This window comes from Aquarana catesbeiana, linkage group LG02 (assembly GCF_042186555.1).
Source record: "Aquarana catesbeiana isolate 2022-GZ linkage group LG02, ASM4218655v1, whole genome shotgun sequence".
NCBI classification, from domain to species: Eukaryota; Metazoa; Chordata; class Amphibia; order Anura; family Ranidae; genus Aquarana; species Aquarana catesbeiana.
The window spans coordinates 447,932,241-447,948,734 of record NC_133325.1 but is presented as its reverse complement, the minus strand read 5'-3'; the positions used below and the strand labels follow the sequence as shown (position 1 = coordinate 447,948,734).

The 16,494-nt window shown below is 45.2% G+C and overlaps 1 protein-coding gene across 2 annotated transcripts; it reads right to left on the bottom strand.

The window, feature by feature from the left end:
* Positions 1 to 2,465: 2,465 nt before the first annotated feature.
* On the bottom strand, positions 2,466 to 14,669 carry ATP5IF1 (ATP synthase inhibitory factor subunit 1). 2 transcript variants are annotated; one of them, XM_073615575.1, is made up of 3 exons: positions 14,525 to 14,669; positions 5,831 to 5,943; positions 2,466 to 2,739 (listed from the first exon to the last, which is right to left on the bottom strand). In XM_073615575.1, exons 1-3 carry the CDS (start codon positions 14,534 to 14,536, stop codon positions 2,598 to 2,600), a joined length of 267 nt encoding a protein of 88 aa, XP_073471676.1. In that variant the 5' UTR covers positions 14,537 to 14,669; the 3' UTR covers positions 2,466 to 2,597. The 2 variants fall into 2 exon arrangements, with proteins under 2 accessions (XP_073471676.1, XP_073471674.1); XM_073615573.1 differs by having other exon boundaries at positions 14,459 to 14,636.
* Between the last annotated feature and the right edge of the window lie 1,825 nt (positions 14,670 to 16,494).

The following is a 16,494-nucleotide window of genomic DNA, read 5'->3' as shown; positions in this document are numbered from 1 at the left end:
ATTATGAGCAGAAATGTCATCACCAGACTCAATGATGTGCGTTTCTGGCATGCGGCACAAAACCAGAAAGTACAGACCACCTTCCCTGTTGTATTTTCTGATCTGTAGCCAAACAAAGCAGTACCTTTAGGATATAAAGGACACCCAACAAGCTTCAGCAGAGATGTCACAAATCTCAATGTGTACTTTAGTTGTGCCACCAAACACCCCAGCAAGGACAAACCTTCACTACTGAGGTCTACTGGTGAGCAGCCAAGAAGGAGTCATGGTGTATCCCTTTATGAAATAACCAAACAGGAGCAAATTATTTCATAGGCATAGCCTGGGCTGTAGATACTAATCCTTCACCACCAGTGAAGGAACCAATCCTAAAATGGTTGGACACCTTACTATAGTAGCTGTTGTCCTACCTTACCTCTGTAGATTGAGCAAACGCTAGCCAGCTCATACACGGGTGGGGCTGATCAGTAACTAACGTCTCAATGAGCCCAGCCCTAGAGACCAATATAAGACCTCTAAAAAGGGTGGTTACCAATTTAGCCTGGAGGTAAATAGCCACCTGCAGCCCTTAAAGAAGCAATCATATAGCCATCTAGCTCTTGCATATGTTTGCACAGAAAATCCTTAATCAAAGGATATAGGAAAAACGATTTATGGTAAATCGCTTTTAGATCTGTCACTGAGTGGACTGTAGCCCAAACCAACAAAAAGGTTTTTCTTACCCCCTGCATTAAAATATAACCACAATGTAAGAGTGGAGTGGGAGGTTGGAGCTTATGAAAAGTTACCCATAGCAAGCAACCCCCAAAAGGAGGATCTGTCACAAGGGAACCCCTACTGTGCCACACAGAAGCTTGGTCCCTGCCACATTGTTGAAAGTTAGGTCAGCTTTTAAGCATCTTGGAGCAACTTTAAGCAGATTCCTAGCAGCTGGGCTAATAGGGCCAGATAACCTAGTGCACCTGCTGAGCAAGGGAGCTTACTCCTGAATCCTTCAACCATTGCACCATTAATAACTTGTTCAGTGGTATACCTGGCCAGTAAGGAACTCTTTGTTCTACCAGGTCACCCTCTTTGCTGTATTCACCCCTACTAATGTACCACAACCGGGTATGTAGGGAGAGGCGGACAACCTACTGTTGTGATAACCACAGTGTCTCTGCTATAAGAGGAAGCTGTGGCTGGTGGTTTTTAGCAGTAGCTTCTGGGCTATTTTGTTATGGAGACCCCAGGTCCTGCACTGCACCACTCAGTAAATACAGGTGGAAGGGGAAAAAATGCCTTACCTACCGCTTTCCCATCTGAGGTGGTTTAGGCACACTCGCTCCTCTGCGCCACTTGTCCACCATACAGCATCTTTGATGTAGGAGGGAGCTGTGGCTGGTGTCTTTAGCAAAAGCTTCTGGGCTATTTGCATCCAGACCCCAGGGGAGATTATCTCAAATGCCCAGAAACCATCTGGCTGGGATTAGGGATTTTTGACTCACCGTTGTCGTCTTCCCCTTTTGCCACAGCCACCGGGCTTGCTTTTCCATCCTTATGGTCCACACGCAAGGAGGATAGCCACCAAAGTGCCCCCCCCCACAACTGCTGTCCCTTTAGGGAGCTGCAAGGTTAGGCTGTGTCCAGTCAGTATATACACATGGGGGGGGGCCCAATGCCGTACGTTCCTCATTCCCATGAGGTGGTTTAGGCAGACATTCACCATAGTAAACTGGTGCCTCCTCGAAAGGAGGATGTGGGCGCCTGCTCCTGCTGACTCTCAGCCTTCCCTTCTGGGTAAGAACGCGGGTCGTTCAGGCGGTGCCCTCCCCAGCAGCCCACACGAGCTACCAGGGACCCAGGAGTCAGGGGATACGATCCCCCTGGAAAGAACCGACGGCCAGCACCCCCGTCTGAACGGACATCCGGACAGGTAAGGGGGGGAGACAGGATAAAGGCCCCTGAAGTTCTGGGGGCACCACTGTACCCAGGGGCCTTCAGCTCTCAGGGGGGCTTTCCCAGTTTCTGCTGCCCCCCCCTGAGGAAAGGATAGGGGAACCCCCCGGGAAGGATAAATATATCCCGCCAGACCCAGAGGCTTCCCAGGCATTTGGTCCGGCTCCCAGGGGGAGACCACTAGCCCCAGGCTTCGGTCATTTGGAAAAAAACAAACAGTTTCGCCGTGTAGGGAGAAACACACAATCAAAAACTGAGGATCAGGGGGAAGGGTGTGGACTTAAAACAGCTGTTGATTGATTGTGTTTCCTGTGGGGAGGAGCCTCTCATCTCTCAGGTGTGCCGTCCTGGAAGATGACTTGAGAAAAATAGTGTTTTTGGTGCTCAGATCCAGTGAAGTTCTGCTTCAAATGCTTGTATGAAGAAGAAGAGAAAAAAAAAAAAACCCCACACACCCCAAACCATTTATTGTTTCTAGAATTCTTACCATGCAATACTTCAAAAGAAAAACACTGCAGTATTAGTACTTAACTGGCTGACATTCATTATTTTATTGATATATTTAAGGATATCACAACTCCATGTCACAGAAGAAAATAAGCTTTTAATGGTATGTTCTCCCAAAAGACAGTAAGCAACACCTAAGCAGATCAGTGAAACTAATCATCATCTTTCAGTTTCCTAATTTTGGTCTTATGCCGTTCAATTTCCTTTTGCAGCCGTTCAATTTCCTCCTTATGATGATGGATTTCTTCTTCATGGTGCTTCTTTAGAGAAGCTAGCTGCTCCTTCTCCTTTTGCCTGCAGGATATAGCAGAGGAGATCATAGAATTAGTTACATATTCTCTATAGACATGATAAAAGTGAATCGAAACACAAGTGCGACTTATGAAATGCTGCATCAACTAGAGTTTACCATTGCTGAAAGGCCCTTACGCAGTTGGATGCATTTTAAACTGCACTCCAAGAGCATGCTGCATTTCTCTGCACTGTGCTTCAAAATGCACCACGCCCCTTTAAGCCATGAAGGCCAAGCCAAAAAAAAAAGTATAGAAAACCACTACAAACGCAGTGGTAAGCGAAGTGCAAAACGCATTTAAACGTGCTTCAAATGCATTTAAACATGCAGTCAAAAACACGCAGTTATGTGCAGTTTCTGGTGTAAATGGGCCCTTAATATCTCAGCAATGTGATCTCCAGGCCTTTCCAAACAAATTAAAAAAATACCTTACGCCTGTCAGATTTAGGCTACATGCACATGGGCAAAATTTGCCAGTGCAGCGTAGAAACACTGCGTATTTCTGGCGTGCTGATGTCCTAGAGCTGTGTACAATTGCCCACAGACATGAAAAAGGTGTAGGCGGCTGTACACAGCCATTTGCTTTAATTAGTGCGTGCACACATACACAAAGTGTGTTCAGTGCATTACTTTACGCAAATGACCATGCATAGATGTACACAGCCACCTTCTCTCATTCATGTCTATGGGTGGCTGTACACAGCTATGCAAACTGTGTACAATTTTAATCTTTAATCAAAATGGGTAATTGTTTAGCAGTACCTCATTCAGATTCGACAATTCTAAAAAGGAGATTGTAAAAAAAAAAAAAAAAAAAAAAAAAAAAGTGTGAAGTCAAATTTAGTCAGGCCCTCTACCCTTTCATACGGAAGGAAGGAAGGTTTCCATCACCTGAGCCTGTACCGACAGTACAAACCAGAAAATATGTACTATTATTGGTGGTTGTTCGTAACAATTTGGGAATCTATGAACTAGACCAGGGGTGGGCAACCCCCAGCACACGACTCCCTCTCTATCATCAGGGCAGGGAAAGGTCATTGAGACACTAATGTAATGCATTCCAATCTCACAATTCCCCACACAGCACCTGCACTAGGGGGGGGGGGGGGTGCCCCGACACATTGTAAAAGATGGGAAACATTGATTGGTTATCTAACTTTGCTGTAGCTGCAATCGTCAGCTCTTGTGATGGGAAGAGATTGGGTGCAGTTCTGCTAGGGAGGAGCGGTCCCTGTTTCCAGGTAAGAAGATGGTTCAGTGATGAGACAGAAGAGCATGGGGGTACAGCGGTGGAGCAGATTTGCATGGGGTACAGTGATCTGAGGTGAAGGTGCAGGAATTGGGGCTGATCTGAGCCACGAGAGTGCAGGATGTTAATTAGTCACCATTACTCAAGTAGTTTACAGCATTTACTTTATATAAAAAAGAAAATAAGTAAATAAATATCCTTTTCGTGATTGAGAGTGTGAAGTTGACATTTTTTTTGTTATAAAATCGGCACGCTCAATTTCTTTGAAAACATTTTTGGGCACACTGCTCAAAAGGTTGCCTACCCCTGAACTAGACCCTACTGAATAACAGTACCAAGTCTGGGATTAAGGTGAATTTTTTAAATGTGTTTGTTTTATTACATACCTTACTGTAGACCAGGGGTGGGCAAATGTGGCCCTCCAGCTTCTGTGGAACTTTATGTCCAATGAAGCATTGCAAAACAGACAGCTACAACCATGACTCCCAGAGGCATGATGGGACTTGTAGTTTCGCAACAGCTGGAAGGCCATCGTTGCACACCCCTGTTTTAGAACTAGCAAACACTGAGTCTGTGCTGCTCTATGCAATGCAAGCAGATCACAGCTGGTGGAAGGGGTCAGCAGAGTGCTATACATAGCCATCAAAATGCACTGATAGGTTTATGTCTGTAGGAAAGGGCAATTCTAGGCAGGCTGCATTTGCATGGAGATTGCCCTAGGCCAGGGTTTCACAACTCCAGTCCTCAAGGCACCCCAACAGGTCATGTTTTCAGGATTTCCCTTAGATGAAACGGCTGTATTAATTACTAAGGCAGTGAAACTGATGAAATCACTTGTACAAAATAATGGAGAGCCTGAAAACATGACCTGGGGCGCCTTGAGCACTGGAGTTGAGAAACACTGGCCTAGGCAACACCTGCATGTGATGTTTAACCCCCAGAACTGAAGTCCAATAAAAATTAACAGGGCAGTTGGGCTGGGGAGGAAAGGGCTGTGCTGGACATCCTCTAGCTCAGCGGTCCCCAAACTTTTTGGCACCAGGGACCGTTTTCATGGCAGCAAATTTTCCCAGAGACAGCGCGTGTTTGGTGAACTGATCAGAGGACAGGATATTCACAAGGTCTGTCCTCAGCTCCTCTTCACACCACAACCCCCCCACTTATATCAGTGTCCTCAATTCTCCTTAACATTACAGCCCCCCCCTTTACATTAATGTAACAGGGACTGCACTGTAACATAAAAGGGGGCTGGGCAGTCCCCCTTATAACACAGTGCCCATAACAATCATAGCGTACTTCATCACAGTGCTCCTGCAACCCCCCCCCCCCTTTCCCCATTCTAATCTCTGGGCCCCCCTGCTTAGAACTCCTACCTTTGGCAGGAGGCTGTGCTCAATCCCTGTATCAGCAGATCAGGGGGTGGTGGGAGCGCTCCATTCCGATCTGCAGCTCCTACTGTCCCCTGTTGATAGGATGACATTGTTGGCCGGGAAAGGACACACAGGCATGGCTGCACAGCAGGTGATTAGCAGCGACTGCGGTCTGCGATAGCCCCATGCGGACCATGGTTGACACTCACACCTCCCGCTGTGCAGCATGGTCATCAACAGGCCACAGATCAGCACCGGTCTGCAGCCTGGGGGTTGGGGACCCCTACTCTAGCTAGAAAATGGGGTAGGCTAGCTGCAGCTTCAAATGCACTGTGAGAAGCTTACACTGAAATCAGAGTATGTCATTTCATACATGTACAACTGCAAGACTGAAGAGAAGGCTGAAGTTCAGCTCTAATGTGAGTAAAGCAGAACAGTCTTCAATCCAAAAAGGTAAATGATAAACCAACATACTTAAAATATCTCTCCTCCTCAGCAGCCTGACGTTTGCCAAAAGCTCCTCCGGCATCTCTCACAGATCCTCCGCCTCCACCGCCTTTACCAGCACCTTTTCCCAATTCTCCCAACTGTGAAGGAAAAAAAAAAAAAAAGAAATTTAAAGTACTGCATACAAATCTCAGAGCCTACATTTCTACCACGAGTTCTGAACGTAAGCCCTGGTTCACATTGGTGCGATTTGACATGTCAAATCGGCAACAATGGCACTGTCCTAATCGGTGCGACGCTGCATTTGTGGCACTGCACCGATTTCAAAAAGTAGTTTCTGTACTACTTTTTGCGATTTTGGGGTGCGATTTCCATTGACATCTGTGCACAAACCTGGAGAGATGTCAGAAATTGCAGCCGAAATCAGGACGGACATGCAGGAGTGAAATCGTGTGAGTTCAGCTGAACTGTGTAGTCACTGTACTGAAGATTCACTCAGCAGCAATCAAAGAGACATTCATTACTCAAGGCGCTTGCTGGCTTTCAGCCCTGGTTCACATTGCAGCGATTTGACATGTCAAATCACATGCCAAAATCGGTGGCTATTGCCGGCAAAGGCACCGTCCAAATCGGTGCAACGCCGACTTTGCGACGCCGCACAGATTCTCAAAAGTAGTTTCTGTACTACTTTTGGTGACTTTGGGGTGCAATTTTAATAGGACATCTGTGCAGAAACCCGCACAGATGTCTCTGAAATCGCCCCTAAAGTCGGGACTGACATGCGGAAATGAAATCGTGCAAGTTCTACTGAACTCGCACAATTTAATTTCCGCCGTCAGTGTGAACCTAGGCTAAAAGGCACTCCCTGATGTATACATACCCATGTGGTGAAGAAGTCCCCCCGCCAATTTGTCAATTAACATTTGTCGTTTGCATATCAACAGGTACTTATTCATTCTGCAAAACTTAGATTTTTTTTTTTACCCCTAAAATAGTACCCGGCTTTCCAATGACTAATGTGCATGCACTATTCAGGTCTATTTTTAGCATAAAAGCTGAGGATCACGCACAGATTTTCATACTGTACAGAGTTCCATCTTTATAGCAGTGCACTTTGAATAAAAGGTTAGCCTGCCTTGAATGATTTAACTCCCACGCCCTGCAGCCCCCAGCAAATGCATAGGACAGTCTTTGGGTTAAACTTATTTTGGTGGGCTTTTTATAGCATTTCTTTCAAGCAACAAAATTGCTTTAGGGGCCCATTCACACTAGAATGCAGTGCAGTAAGGTCGCGTTCCCATGCAGTTTCCCAGATCGCATTCCAATCGCACTGCCCTTGCATTCTGCTGTGCGGGTCAGCAGATTGTGTTGGGACACCCCAAACACAGGTCTCAAAACGCAGAGCGTTTGCCCCCACTTATACCATGCGATGTGCATTTCAAAAAGTAGTGCATGCACTGCTTTTGGTGCGGTGCGATTTCAGCCCAAAGTTAATAAGGCTGAGGTTGCTCTACACAGAACTGCATGAAAATCACAGGAAGTTCCACATGCAGTTCCTGGTGTGAATGGGCCCTAAGGGTTTTGTTCACACATGCAGCAACCCTCTAAAGAGCGATCTGCACTTGGATAGCTTTTCAAGGGGAATTTGACAGGCGGTTAGGATGCAATATTTGATTCCTTATTGCCCGATTTGCCCATATAAATGGCGCACTACCACACTGCAATCACATGCACAGCATGTGGTTGCAGCCTGGCTCCATAGACCTGAACTGATCAAGCTCGGCGGCGGCAACGCCTGAGAAATGTGGCGTGCAGTTTAGTCTTTACTGCAGTGTGTACAGCCACGAGCACCTAGATGTCAGTGTTAAGGTGGGTGGTAGAGGGGGCGGTAAAACTACAGCTTAACCACCTGTGGCTTTACTGCTCCCCAGGCACTTTAAGTGCTAAAAAAAAAATAAAAATAAAAAAAATAAATAAATAAAATATGAGTACCCACCTTCTCTAACCAATATGTTTCCAATCAGGCAGGCCATTGCACTACATAGTTTTTGTTCGATCTAAAGATAACCATACAATTTATCTGTACAAACTCAGTATAGCTTGATCTACCAACAAAGTATATAATGTAAGGTGTGGTCTTAGACGGTTTGACTCTTGGCCGGTTCAGCAGGAACTGGACGAGATTTGAACCATGTATGACAGGCAAATTGTACCAAGTTGATCGATCAACTTGAATACAACCAGCCTGACGCATTTTACATGAGATTGTTAGTTGCTATAGCAGCTGCTAGAGATAATCACTGGTTTACCCCGCCCCCGATGGGAAGGATTCCCCTGTCAGCACTGTCTGTGTTGATGGGGGAAATCAAGCGAATTTCTTTCCTGCAACCAAATTCACTCTGTGTATGGGCTGCTTAAGGGTCTGTGGTTTGCCCGATTGGATTGTAAGATTCCTTTCACACTGGGGCGGTGTGCTTGCAGGACCTCCTGAAAAGTCCTGCAAGCAGCATCTTTGGGGCAGTTTGGGAGCGCTGTATTTAGCACTCCCAAAACACCCTGCCTATTGGAATGAATGGGCAGCACTTCCAAGTTGCGCCAACACGGCAGTTTTTAACCCCCTGCTAGCAGCCAAAAAGCACTGTTAAAATGAGCAGCGCAGTGGGACTTGTGTTCTCCAACAATCCCCATAGCTCTGTATATTCTGCTTCCTAAGGAAGACATCTCCCTTCTAACAGATCACCTTCAGTTAAACTTTAACCATCCACCTTGTCTGCTCCACCCCACCCCTGAAATGACATGCATCATTATGGAGGCTTTCCTATGATAACCTCTTTCATCCGGGGCGCCATGGTAAAATGCCCAGAAATTGCCACCAATTTGGATCAAGTCTGCCTTTTGTTATGCAAAGCCACAGGTTTGTTTTTTTGCCCTATTACAACCTTAGGCAGTGTGCTGGCATTCTAAAACTGATCATGTCATGGGCTGATAAGGAACACATTAGGCACCAGCACAGTGTCCTTGTACAGGGGGTCCCCGGGTTACGAACAAGATAGGGATTGTAGGTTTGTTCTCAAGTCGAATTTGTTTGTAAGTCGGAACAGTACCTTTAAGTGCAAATCCAGTCTTTTTTTTAATTTTTGTATAATTCTTATTTTTAATATTTTTCTTATTCTTTACTTTACTTTTTTAATTTTATTAAACTACTGTATTTAATTTTTTTTTTTTATCAATTTTTTTTTTCACTTAACTAAATTGGAAGTGACAGGTTCTCTTTATTGGCCCTGTCACCTCCAAAACAGGAGTCCTAGCACTGTGCTAGATTTCCTGTCACAGCTGAGAGGGGAGGAGCACAGCTCTCCCCACTCACGGTTTACATTGACAGCAGGGACAGGAGACACAGCAAGGAGATGGATGAATGGTGAAAGCAGCAGTGTCTGTGATCCGAGTCCAGGCAGGCCGGCCGTGGGGCACCTCTGCGGGGCAGCGGCTAGAGCTGCACGATTCTGGCTAAAATGGAGAATTGCTATTTTTTTGCTTAGAAGATAGATCACGATTCTCTCACGGCGTAACATCTTTCACATTAAACAAAATTGGGCTAACTTTATTGTTTCGTTTTTTTTTTTTTTTTTTTTTTTTTTAATTCATTGAAGTGTATTTTTCCCAAAGAATTGCGTTTGAAAGACCACTGTGCAAATACAATGTGACAAAATATGCAATAATCCAACAATTTTATTCTCTAGGGTCTCTGCTAAAAAATAATGTTTGGGGGTTCCAAGTAATTTTCTAGCAAAAAAAAAATAAATAAATCAGATTTTAACTGTAAGAAACAAGTGTCAGAAAAAGGTTTAGACTTTAAGTGGTTAAACTTCTTGCCTATTCACACAGAAGTTTTATCCCTTTGATCTAAGGCAGAAGAGTTACAATGTTGTTAAAATCTTGGCAGAATGCCTGGTTTGGCAGACTGCCAGAGTAAGCAGAGAACTGTATACTTGTTACATGAAAGAATTGAGACACTCCTCAAGAGATTGTCAGAGGGGGGTGAATCGAGATCGTGATCTTTTAACGATTAATTGTGCAGCTCTAGCAGCGGCCCAGGAAAGACCGGGGATCTTGGAGGCTTCACTAGGTCTGACAAGGCCACGGCCACGACAGGCAGTTTTAGCGTACCAGGCCTGTGGATAGGCAGGCAGGATGACGAGGGGGGCACTTTAACTTTGCAGCTAGGCCAGGAACGGAGGAACGGCTCACTCCAGCAAGGAGAGGAAGATTCGGCCGGCAGTGACGTCACTTGGGCCCCGTTCGTAAGTAGGAGTCGTTTGCAACTCGGATGTTCGTAAGTCGGGGACCCCCTGTATTAGAATGGGGTGCCTCAAGACCATGCATCATTTTAAAGGCTGCCTTGCCTGAAAGAAGAGGACCGAGAAACACCACCTTAGGCCCCTTTCACACAGGCTTTTTGATCAGGTCCGCCTGTTGGAAGCTCTATAGGCAGGCTGATATAAATGAACTTGTGTGCGTTTACACCCACCTACCTCGAAGTCCATCCAGTTCCAGAAAAAACAAATAGGGGAAAGGGATGCAATCCCAATTTGCTAGTCCAAGTTTAGATGTGTGGGGGACAGTAAATGCATGGCTGAGCCGAATTCTCCCCCCACTTAACCACCAGGCCTCTTTTTTAGATGTGTTTACAAGTTAAAAACTTTTTTTTTGTTAGAAAATCTCTTAGAACCCCCAAACATTATACATTTTTTTTTCTAACACCCTAGAGAATAAAATGGCGGTCATTGCAATACTTTCTGTCACACCGTATTTGTGCAGGGGTCTTACAAGCGCACTTTTCTTGGAGAGAATATACATACATACATACACAGTAAAGTTATCCCAATTTTTTTTATATTGTGAAAGATAATGTTACGCTTCAAAATTGCACCCGCTCGTGGAATGGCGACAAACTTTTACCCTTAAAAATCTCCATAGGCAACATTTAAAAAAATTCTACAGGTTGAATGTTTTGAGTTACAGAGGGGGTCTAGGGCTAGAATTATTGCTCTCACTCTACTGATCGAGGCGATACCTCACATCTGTGGTTTGAACACAGTTTTCATTTCACGTATGCATTCGCTTCTGCGCGCTAGCTCGGCGGGACACATTTAAAAAAAAAAAAAAATGTTCTTATTTATTTAACCTTTAATTAAAAAAAAAAATAATGTCACTTTTATTCTTATTACAAGGAATGTAAACATCCCTTGTAATAGAAAAAATAAAAAAGCATGACAGGACCTCTTAAATATGAGATCTGGGGTCAAAAAGACCTTAGATCTCATATTTACACTAAAATACAATTTTAAAAAAAATGCCCCTTTAAAAACTATGGGCAGAAGTGACGTTTTGATGTCGCTTCCGCCCTGCAATGTCATGGAGACGGGTGGGGGCCATCTCCCCCTCATTCGTCTCCATGCACAGCCACCGAGAGGACCGGATCGCCTCCGTCGCTGCCGACGGCTCTAATAAGCAACGGGGGGAATCTCTCCCACTGCTGATAAAAGCGGTCTCACGGGGAATTCGCCGCAGAGACTTATCTTGTAGCTGACCGCCGGCCGAACACATCGATACCAGGGTTATGGCAGCTAGCTGCTGCCATAACAACAATATCCGTTCTCAAAGTGAGGACGTATACCGGAGGTCGGCAAGTGGTTAAAAAGGAGCTCCGGTCCAGGCAAAAAAAAAAAATACTGTAGCTGCTGACTTTAAGGCTTCATGCACACTGGATGTTATGAAAATGCCAGTAGCTTTGCAGCGAGTTTCAGGGTTTTTTTTGTTTTTAAATCAATGGGATCAAAAACACCAGTGAGCCACGTTTGAGCGTTTAACGTTACAGTGTTTTTACAGCTGAAAAACTTCTCTCAGAACCCACAGCCAAAAACAATGTTAACAGCCTATGTGTGCATGGACACATAGGATAACATGCTAGAGAGCTTATTAACTGTAGAGAAAAAAAAAAAAAATCTGAAGCCAAAAACAAAAAGCTGTAAAAACATCCAAAAACGTCCAGTGTGCACAAGGCCTTAATATAAGTTCACTTACCTGTCCAGGGATTCAGTGATCTCGGCACCCCGAGCTTATTCTTCAATCGACTTTGGATGCAGATACCAGCATCTTCACTAAGGGAAACTGGCACTAAGACCCCTTTCACACCGAGCTGCCTATAGCGTCAGCGGTCAAACGCCGATATTTTTAGCGACGTTTTACTGTCGGATTTGCGGCGCATTTCGGCCACTAGCGGGGCGCTTTTACCCTCGCTAGCGGCCGAGAAAGGGTTAAAACCGCCCGCAATATCCCAGCGCTGCCCCATTGATTTCAATGGGGAGGAGCGGTAAACGCACCGCTCCAAAGAAGCTGCTAGCAGGACTTTTCCTGACGTCCTGCCAGCGCACCGCTCCGGTGTGAAAGCCCTCAGGCTTTCACACTGGAAACAATGGAGCAGCTGTTTGAGGGCAGATTGCAGTCGCTATTTTTAACGCTATAGCACCTGCAAAACGCCCTCGGTGTGAAAGGGGTCTAACAGTTTCCTACTGCACATGAGTGAGTCACACTGCACTTCTGAATGGTCCCTCTGCCTTCTGGGACCTGTGCGGTTCCAGGAATACTCAGATCGGTGCTGTGATCTTACCTAGAAGCAGGAGTGGATACCTGTCAAAACTATGTACCCGCTCCCCCAAAAAGTGCCAAATAAAGCAGTGGAAGGTGCGAGCAAGCAGAGCTTTCCCTTTTGGGTGGAGTTCTGCTTTAAGCTGCAATAGGTAGCAGTCACAATGATTTGTGTCTGCGGCAAAATCTAGAAAACATGTAGAGATCAGGTGGCAAGCCAGCCGAATGCAACAAATTCAGAAGGGCAAACATTCCACAACTACATGCAACGCATACTGCGTTTGTCTGCAAAAATTGGGTTAAAAAACAAATTTAAAAAAAAAAGGGGGAGGTATAGCATCACCTCGCTGGCGGTCAACTGCCTCTGAAGTGTGATCCAAAGGCAAATTGGGCTTCAGAAGAGAGGTAGATTTAGACCAGGGTTTCTTCAGAAGTTGCTAGTGGTTCCATGCTCAATGACAGATATCTGCCTCTCAGAAAAGTTCCCACTGACTTCACCGATCTGTAAGGCTGGGTTCACACTGCAGCATGGAGCGGCTCACAGCAGGGATGTCGCCATTCACTGTTTCAAGTCCAATTTCAGAAATATTTTTGGCTGAATTCAGACCTGAAATGGACCAAGAGACACACGGGGCTCCTGTGCAAATAGCACCAGAGCCACTGTGGAGATGTTTAAACCGGCTCCATAGAGAGCCTGTCACAATCTCCTGCTATGTGAATTGGATGCGTGGAAACCCTGCATCCAATTCACAATAGTGTGAACCCAGCCTTAGGGGGTAATCCTTCCCAGCGACCACAAATGTAAGGAGTATTCTTTCTAGTGACCATCATGCGTTGTAGATATAGTCATTTCTTAGCAGGGGTTCCCAAGACAAAAAAAAAAAAAAAAAAAACACCCCACCACAACACCCACACTTATTTCAATGGTTATTCATGGTTGAAAAGATTGAGAAAGGCTGCTTTAGACCCATGTCTAAATATACCCTTGAAGTCACCCCAATGCATTTCACATTCTCGCACGTGCTTGCGGTAGAGTTGGGGGGGGGGGGGGGATAGATTTAAATCTTGAATCGAGTTGAGAGGTCAAATCGATTCAAAATTTAAGCAAATTGATATATTTAGATTTTTTTTCACCGCGCCAGTGCCGAGGAGCTGCGGGCAGGAGTTTTTAGGCGAGGCCGCAGCTTCGGCCTAGTCCGCGAGGCCAGAGCCTGCGGACTAGGCCGAAGCTGCGGCCTCACCTGAAAACTCCTGCCCGCAGCTCCTCATGACCAGTGCTGTGTCTGTGTTTTTTTTTAGAAAATCGCCCAGCAAAAACCTATGGTACTACAGTACCAAGTGGTTTGGTGTGGAGCGATTTTAAAAGTTGCACCTGCTGTACTATTTTGCACACTCCTGTGCATTTGGAAGCCCACTGAAATGAATAGGCTGTCAAAAAGAGCTGCAAACACATGCATTATGGTGCAACCTGGTCCTAAACATGGCAGATCAGAAGTAGTCTGATGTAAAGGGACACAAGTCCATGTATATAACCCCATCACAGGTTCACCAGACACAAACTGAACATGTATGGAGGTCAGAACACCAACATCTGTCCCGTACAGATCCCATTCTGTCCACAGATCCCCCTAATAAGGGGAACAGAGCACTCCATGTGATAGAGCCGTTGCAGAACTACAAGTCCCATGAGGCATAGCAAGACTAACAGCCACAAGCATGACACCCAGAGGCATGATGGGACTTGTTGTTTTGCATATCCCTTGCCCCAGGATATACGGTTTTCATGGTAAGTGTTCCTTATTCACTGAATCTAATATCAAGCCCAAATCATTAAAGGCATTCATCCACAGAATGATAAAACTACTATCATTGCGGAGGAATGAAGAGAAAGAACTCGGATAAAGTCCTGGAAAATTGTACTGTACACACAAGCCCTGATCTGCCTCACCTCTCCCAAACCTGATTACCGGCCTATACCCTTAGTCATAACACCCCTCTTCCAATCACCTGATCAGAAGAGCGCCTCATCTGCACGAAAAGAACATTACGGAGACTAGCACGAAGCAACTGCACCTGGCCGGCCATCTTCACCCGACGAACCTGACCTTGTCCACTGCGCAGCGCTTTCCGGGAGGTGTCACCTACGTCAGGCGGCACTTCCTGTTATAGCCCGGGGCGCAGGCGCAGTGCGGGATGAGTGCCAAGCCTCGTTTTTGCTGCGCCAGGAAGGGGGCGGGTCCTCCAAGGAGAAGAGATGTGGAGATCAGTTTTCAATCTGTTGCTTCTCTTGACAGAGTCAGTACATTGTTTAAAAAAAATAAAGGTCAAACAATAACATGGTGGTGTATGTTATATTTTATTGGAGGGTGCAAGTATTGCTCATACTTGTAATGCCAAATGTTCTTAAATCTGTACTTTTTAGTTATCATTTTTTAACTGAAAGCTATATTGAACCCAAAACTTCGAGGGACTGTACCCGATTTGGAGCAATGTCCCTCATTCCTCCTCATTTGTCCCTCATTTTGGTCTGATCTATATAGTTGCATATAAAATGCAATTTTTATCTTTCAAAAAGTGTTTCCCAGTGCTAAACCTTTCATCTGATTTCTACATTGCTGCATTTGTAAATGTCAAAGGCCAGTATAAAGGAATAGTAGTGGTAAAAAGGCACTTGGGGGTTTAACTAATCATTTTTTTTTGTGTAATTCTCCTTTAAGGGGGCGTGGCAGGGGGTGTGTCCAATACCTACCTACGTTTGCTAATAGGTGTCCTTCGTTTCCATCTCAAACAGTTGGGAGGTATGAAAATGTATTATATTACAGCTTACCAATCATTAGGAGTGGCTGCATTCATTTTCTTTTTAGGCTTTCCCCTTCTGTTTTCCCCTGGTGATCAGGCCAGTAGCACACCTCCTGTATTAGTGAGACAACTCCGGAGGAATGAACACAGGAGGCACAGCAGACAACAGCATTTTCAGTCTGGGGGAAGGAGAGTGTTAAAGCGTTTGTTACCACAACATTTCTTATTCCTGATATGTGCCTGCTGTACCATGTACTTGTATGAAAAGATATCCTGTTTTCTTTGTTTTGCTTCCTTTGTGTGCAATCCCTGGTGTTACTGCTAGTCCTCTTGCTTTCCTATTAAAAACTGACCACATTAAGCAGGAGAACACACTGTGGTCAGTTCTCTAGCTATGCTGGGAACTCTGTCTGCTCTCCTCCAATGATCAGACTTGTCCTGACACACCCCCCCCCCCCCCCCTGCACAGCCATTCACTAGGAAGCTCGGAGTAATGCTGCTTCTCCTCCCCCAGCTCTTATGTAGCTAAGAACAGAACAAATGTGATCAATTATAAAAAAGGGAAACAAAGGTCTTTATAATGATTTCTTTTTTAATATATCTATACACACATTTTACCTTTCATTTCTATTTTAAACTGAATGGGTTATTTTACAAGGTAATCATTTACAATCACTTTAAATGTATTAGCAGATTTAGAACCACTAACAAACTGAAGCTAACCTCCAGCTCACACTTTATAATCAGTTACAGCAAACATTTTTTTTCCTGTTCCTATATTACACGAATAAATAAAAGCTGATCATTTTTAATCACCCCTGCCAGTGTTAAGTGGTTTGTCTCATTCCTGTAAACTAAAGCCGTGTACACACGACCGGACTTTTCTACCAGACTGGTCCGACGGAACGAATCCGTCAGACAATCCGACTGTATGTGGGCTTCAGCGGACCTTCAGCGGACCTTTTCTGTCAAAAATCAGACGGACTTTAGATTTGGAACATGTTTCAAATCTTTCCGACGGACTCGAGTCCGGTCGAAAAATCAGTTCGTCTGTATGCTAGTCCGACGGACAAAAAAGGACGCAAGGGCAGCTATTGGCTACTGGCTATCAACTTCCTTATTCTAGTCCCTTCGTACGTCATCACGTTCAAAAGAACAGACTTTAGTCCGTTCGTGTGTGGGCAAGTCCGGTCGTTCGAAAGTCCGTCGTAACTCCATCGAAAGTCCGTCGGAAAGACTGTCGG

Coding starts and splice junctions, on each gene's coding strand:
- ATP5IF1 (XM_073615573.1), bottom strand. CDS start 14,536: ATGGCCGGCCAGGTGCAGTTGCTTCGTGCTAGTCTCCGTAATGTTCTT. Junction 5,944..14,458: donor TGAGGCGCTCTTCTGATCAG/GTGATTGGAAGA, acceptor TTTCCTTCACAG/TTGGGAGAATTGGGAAAAGG. Junction 2,740..5,830: donor GAGGAGGAGAGATATTTTAA/GTATGTTGGTTT, acceptor TATATCCTGCAG/GCAAAAGGAGAAGGAGCAGC.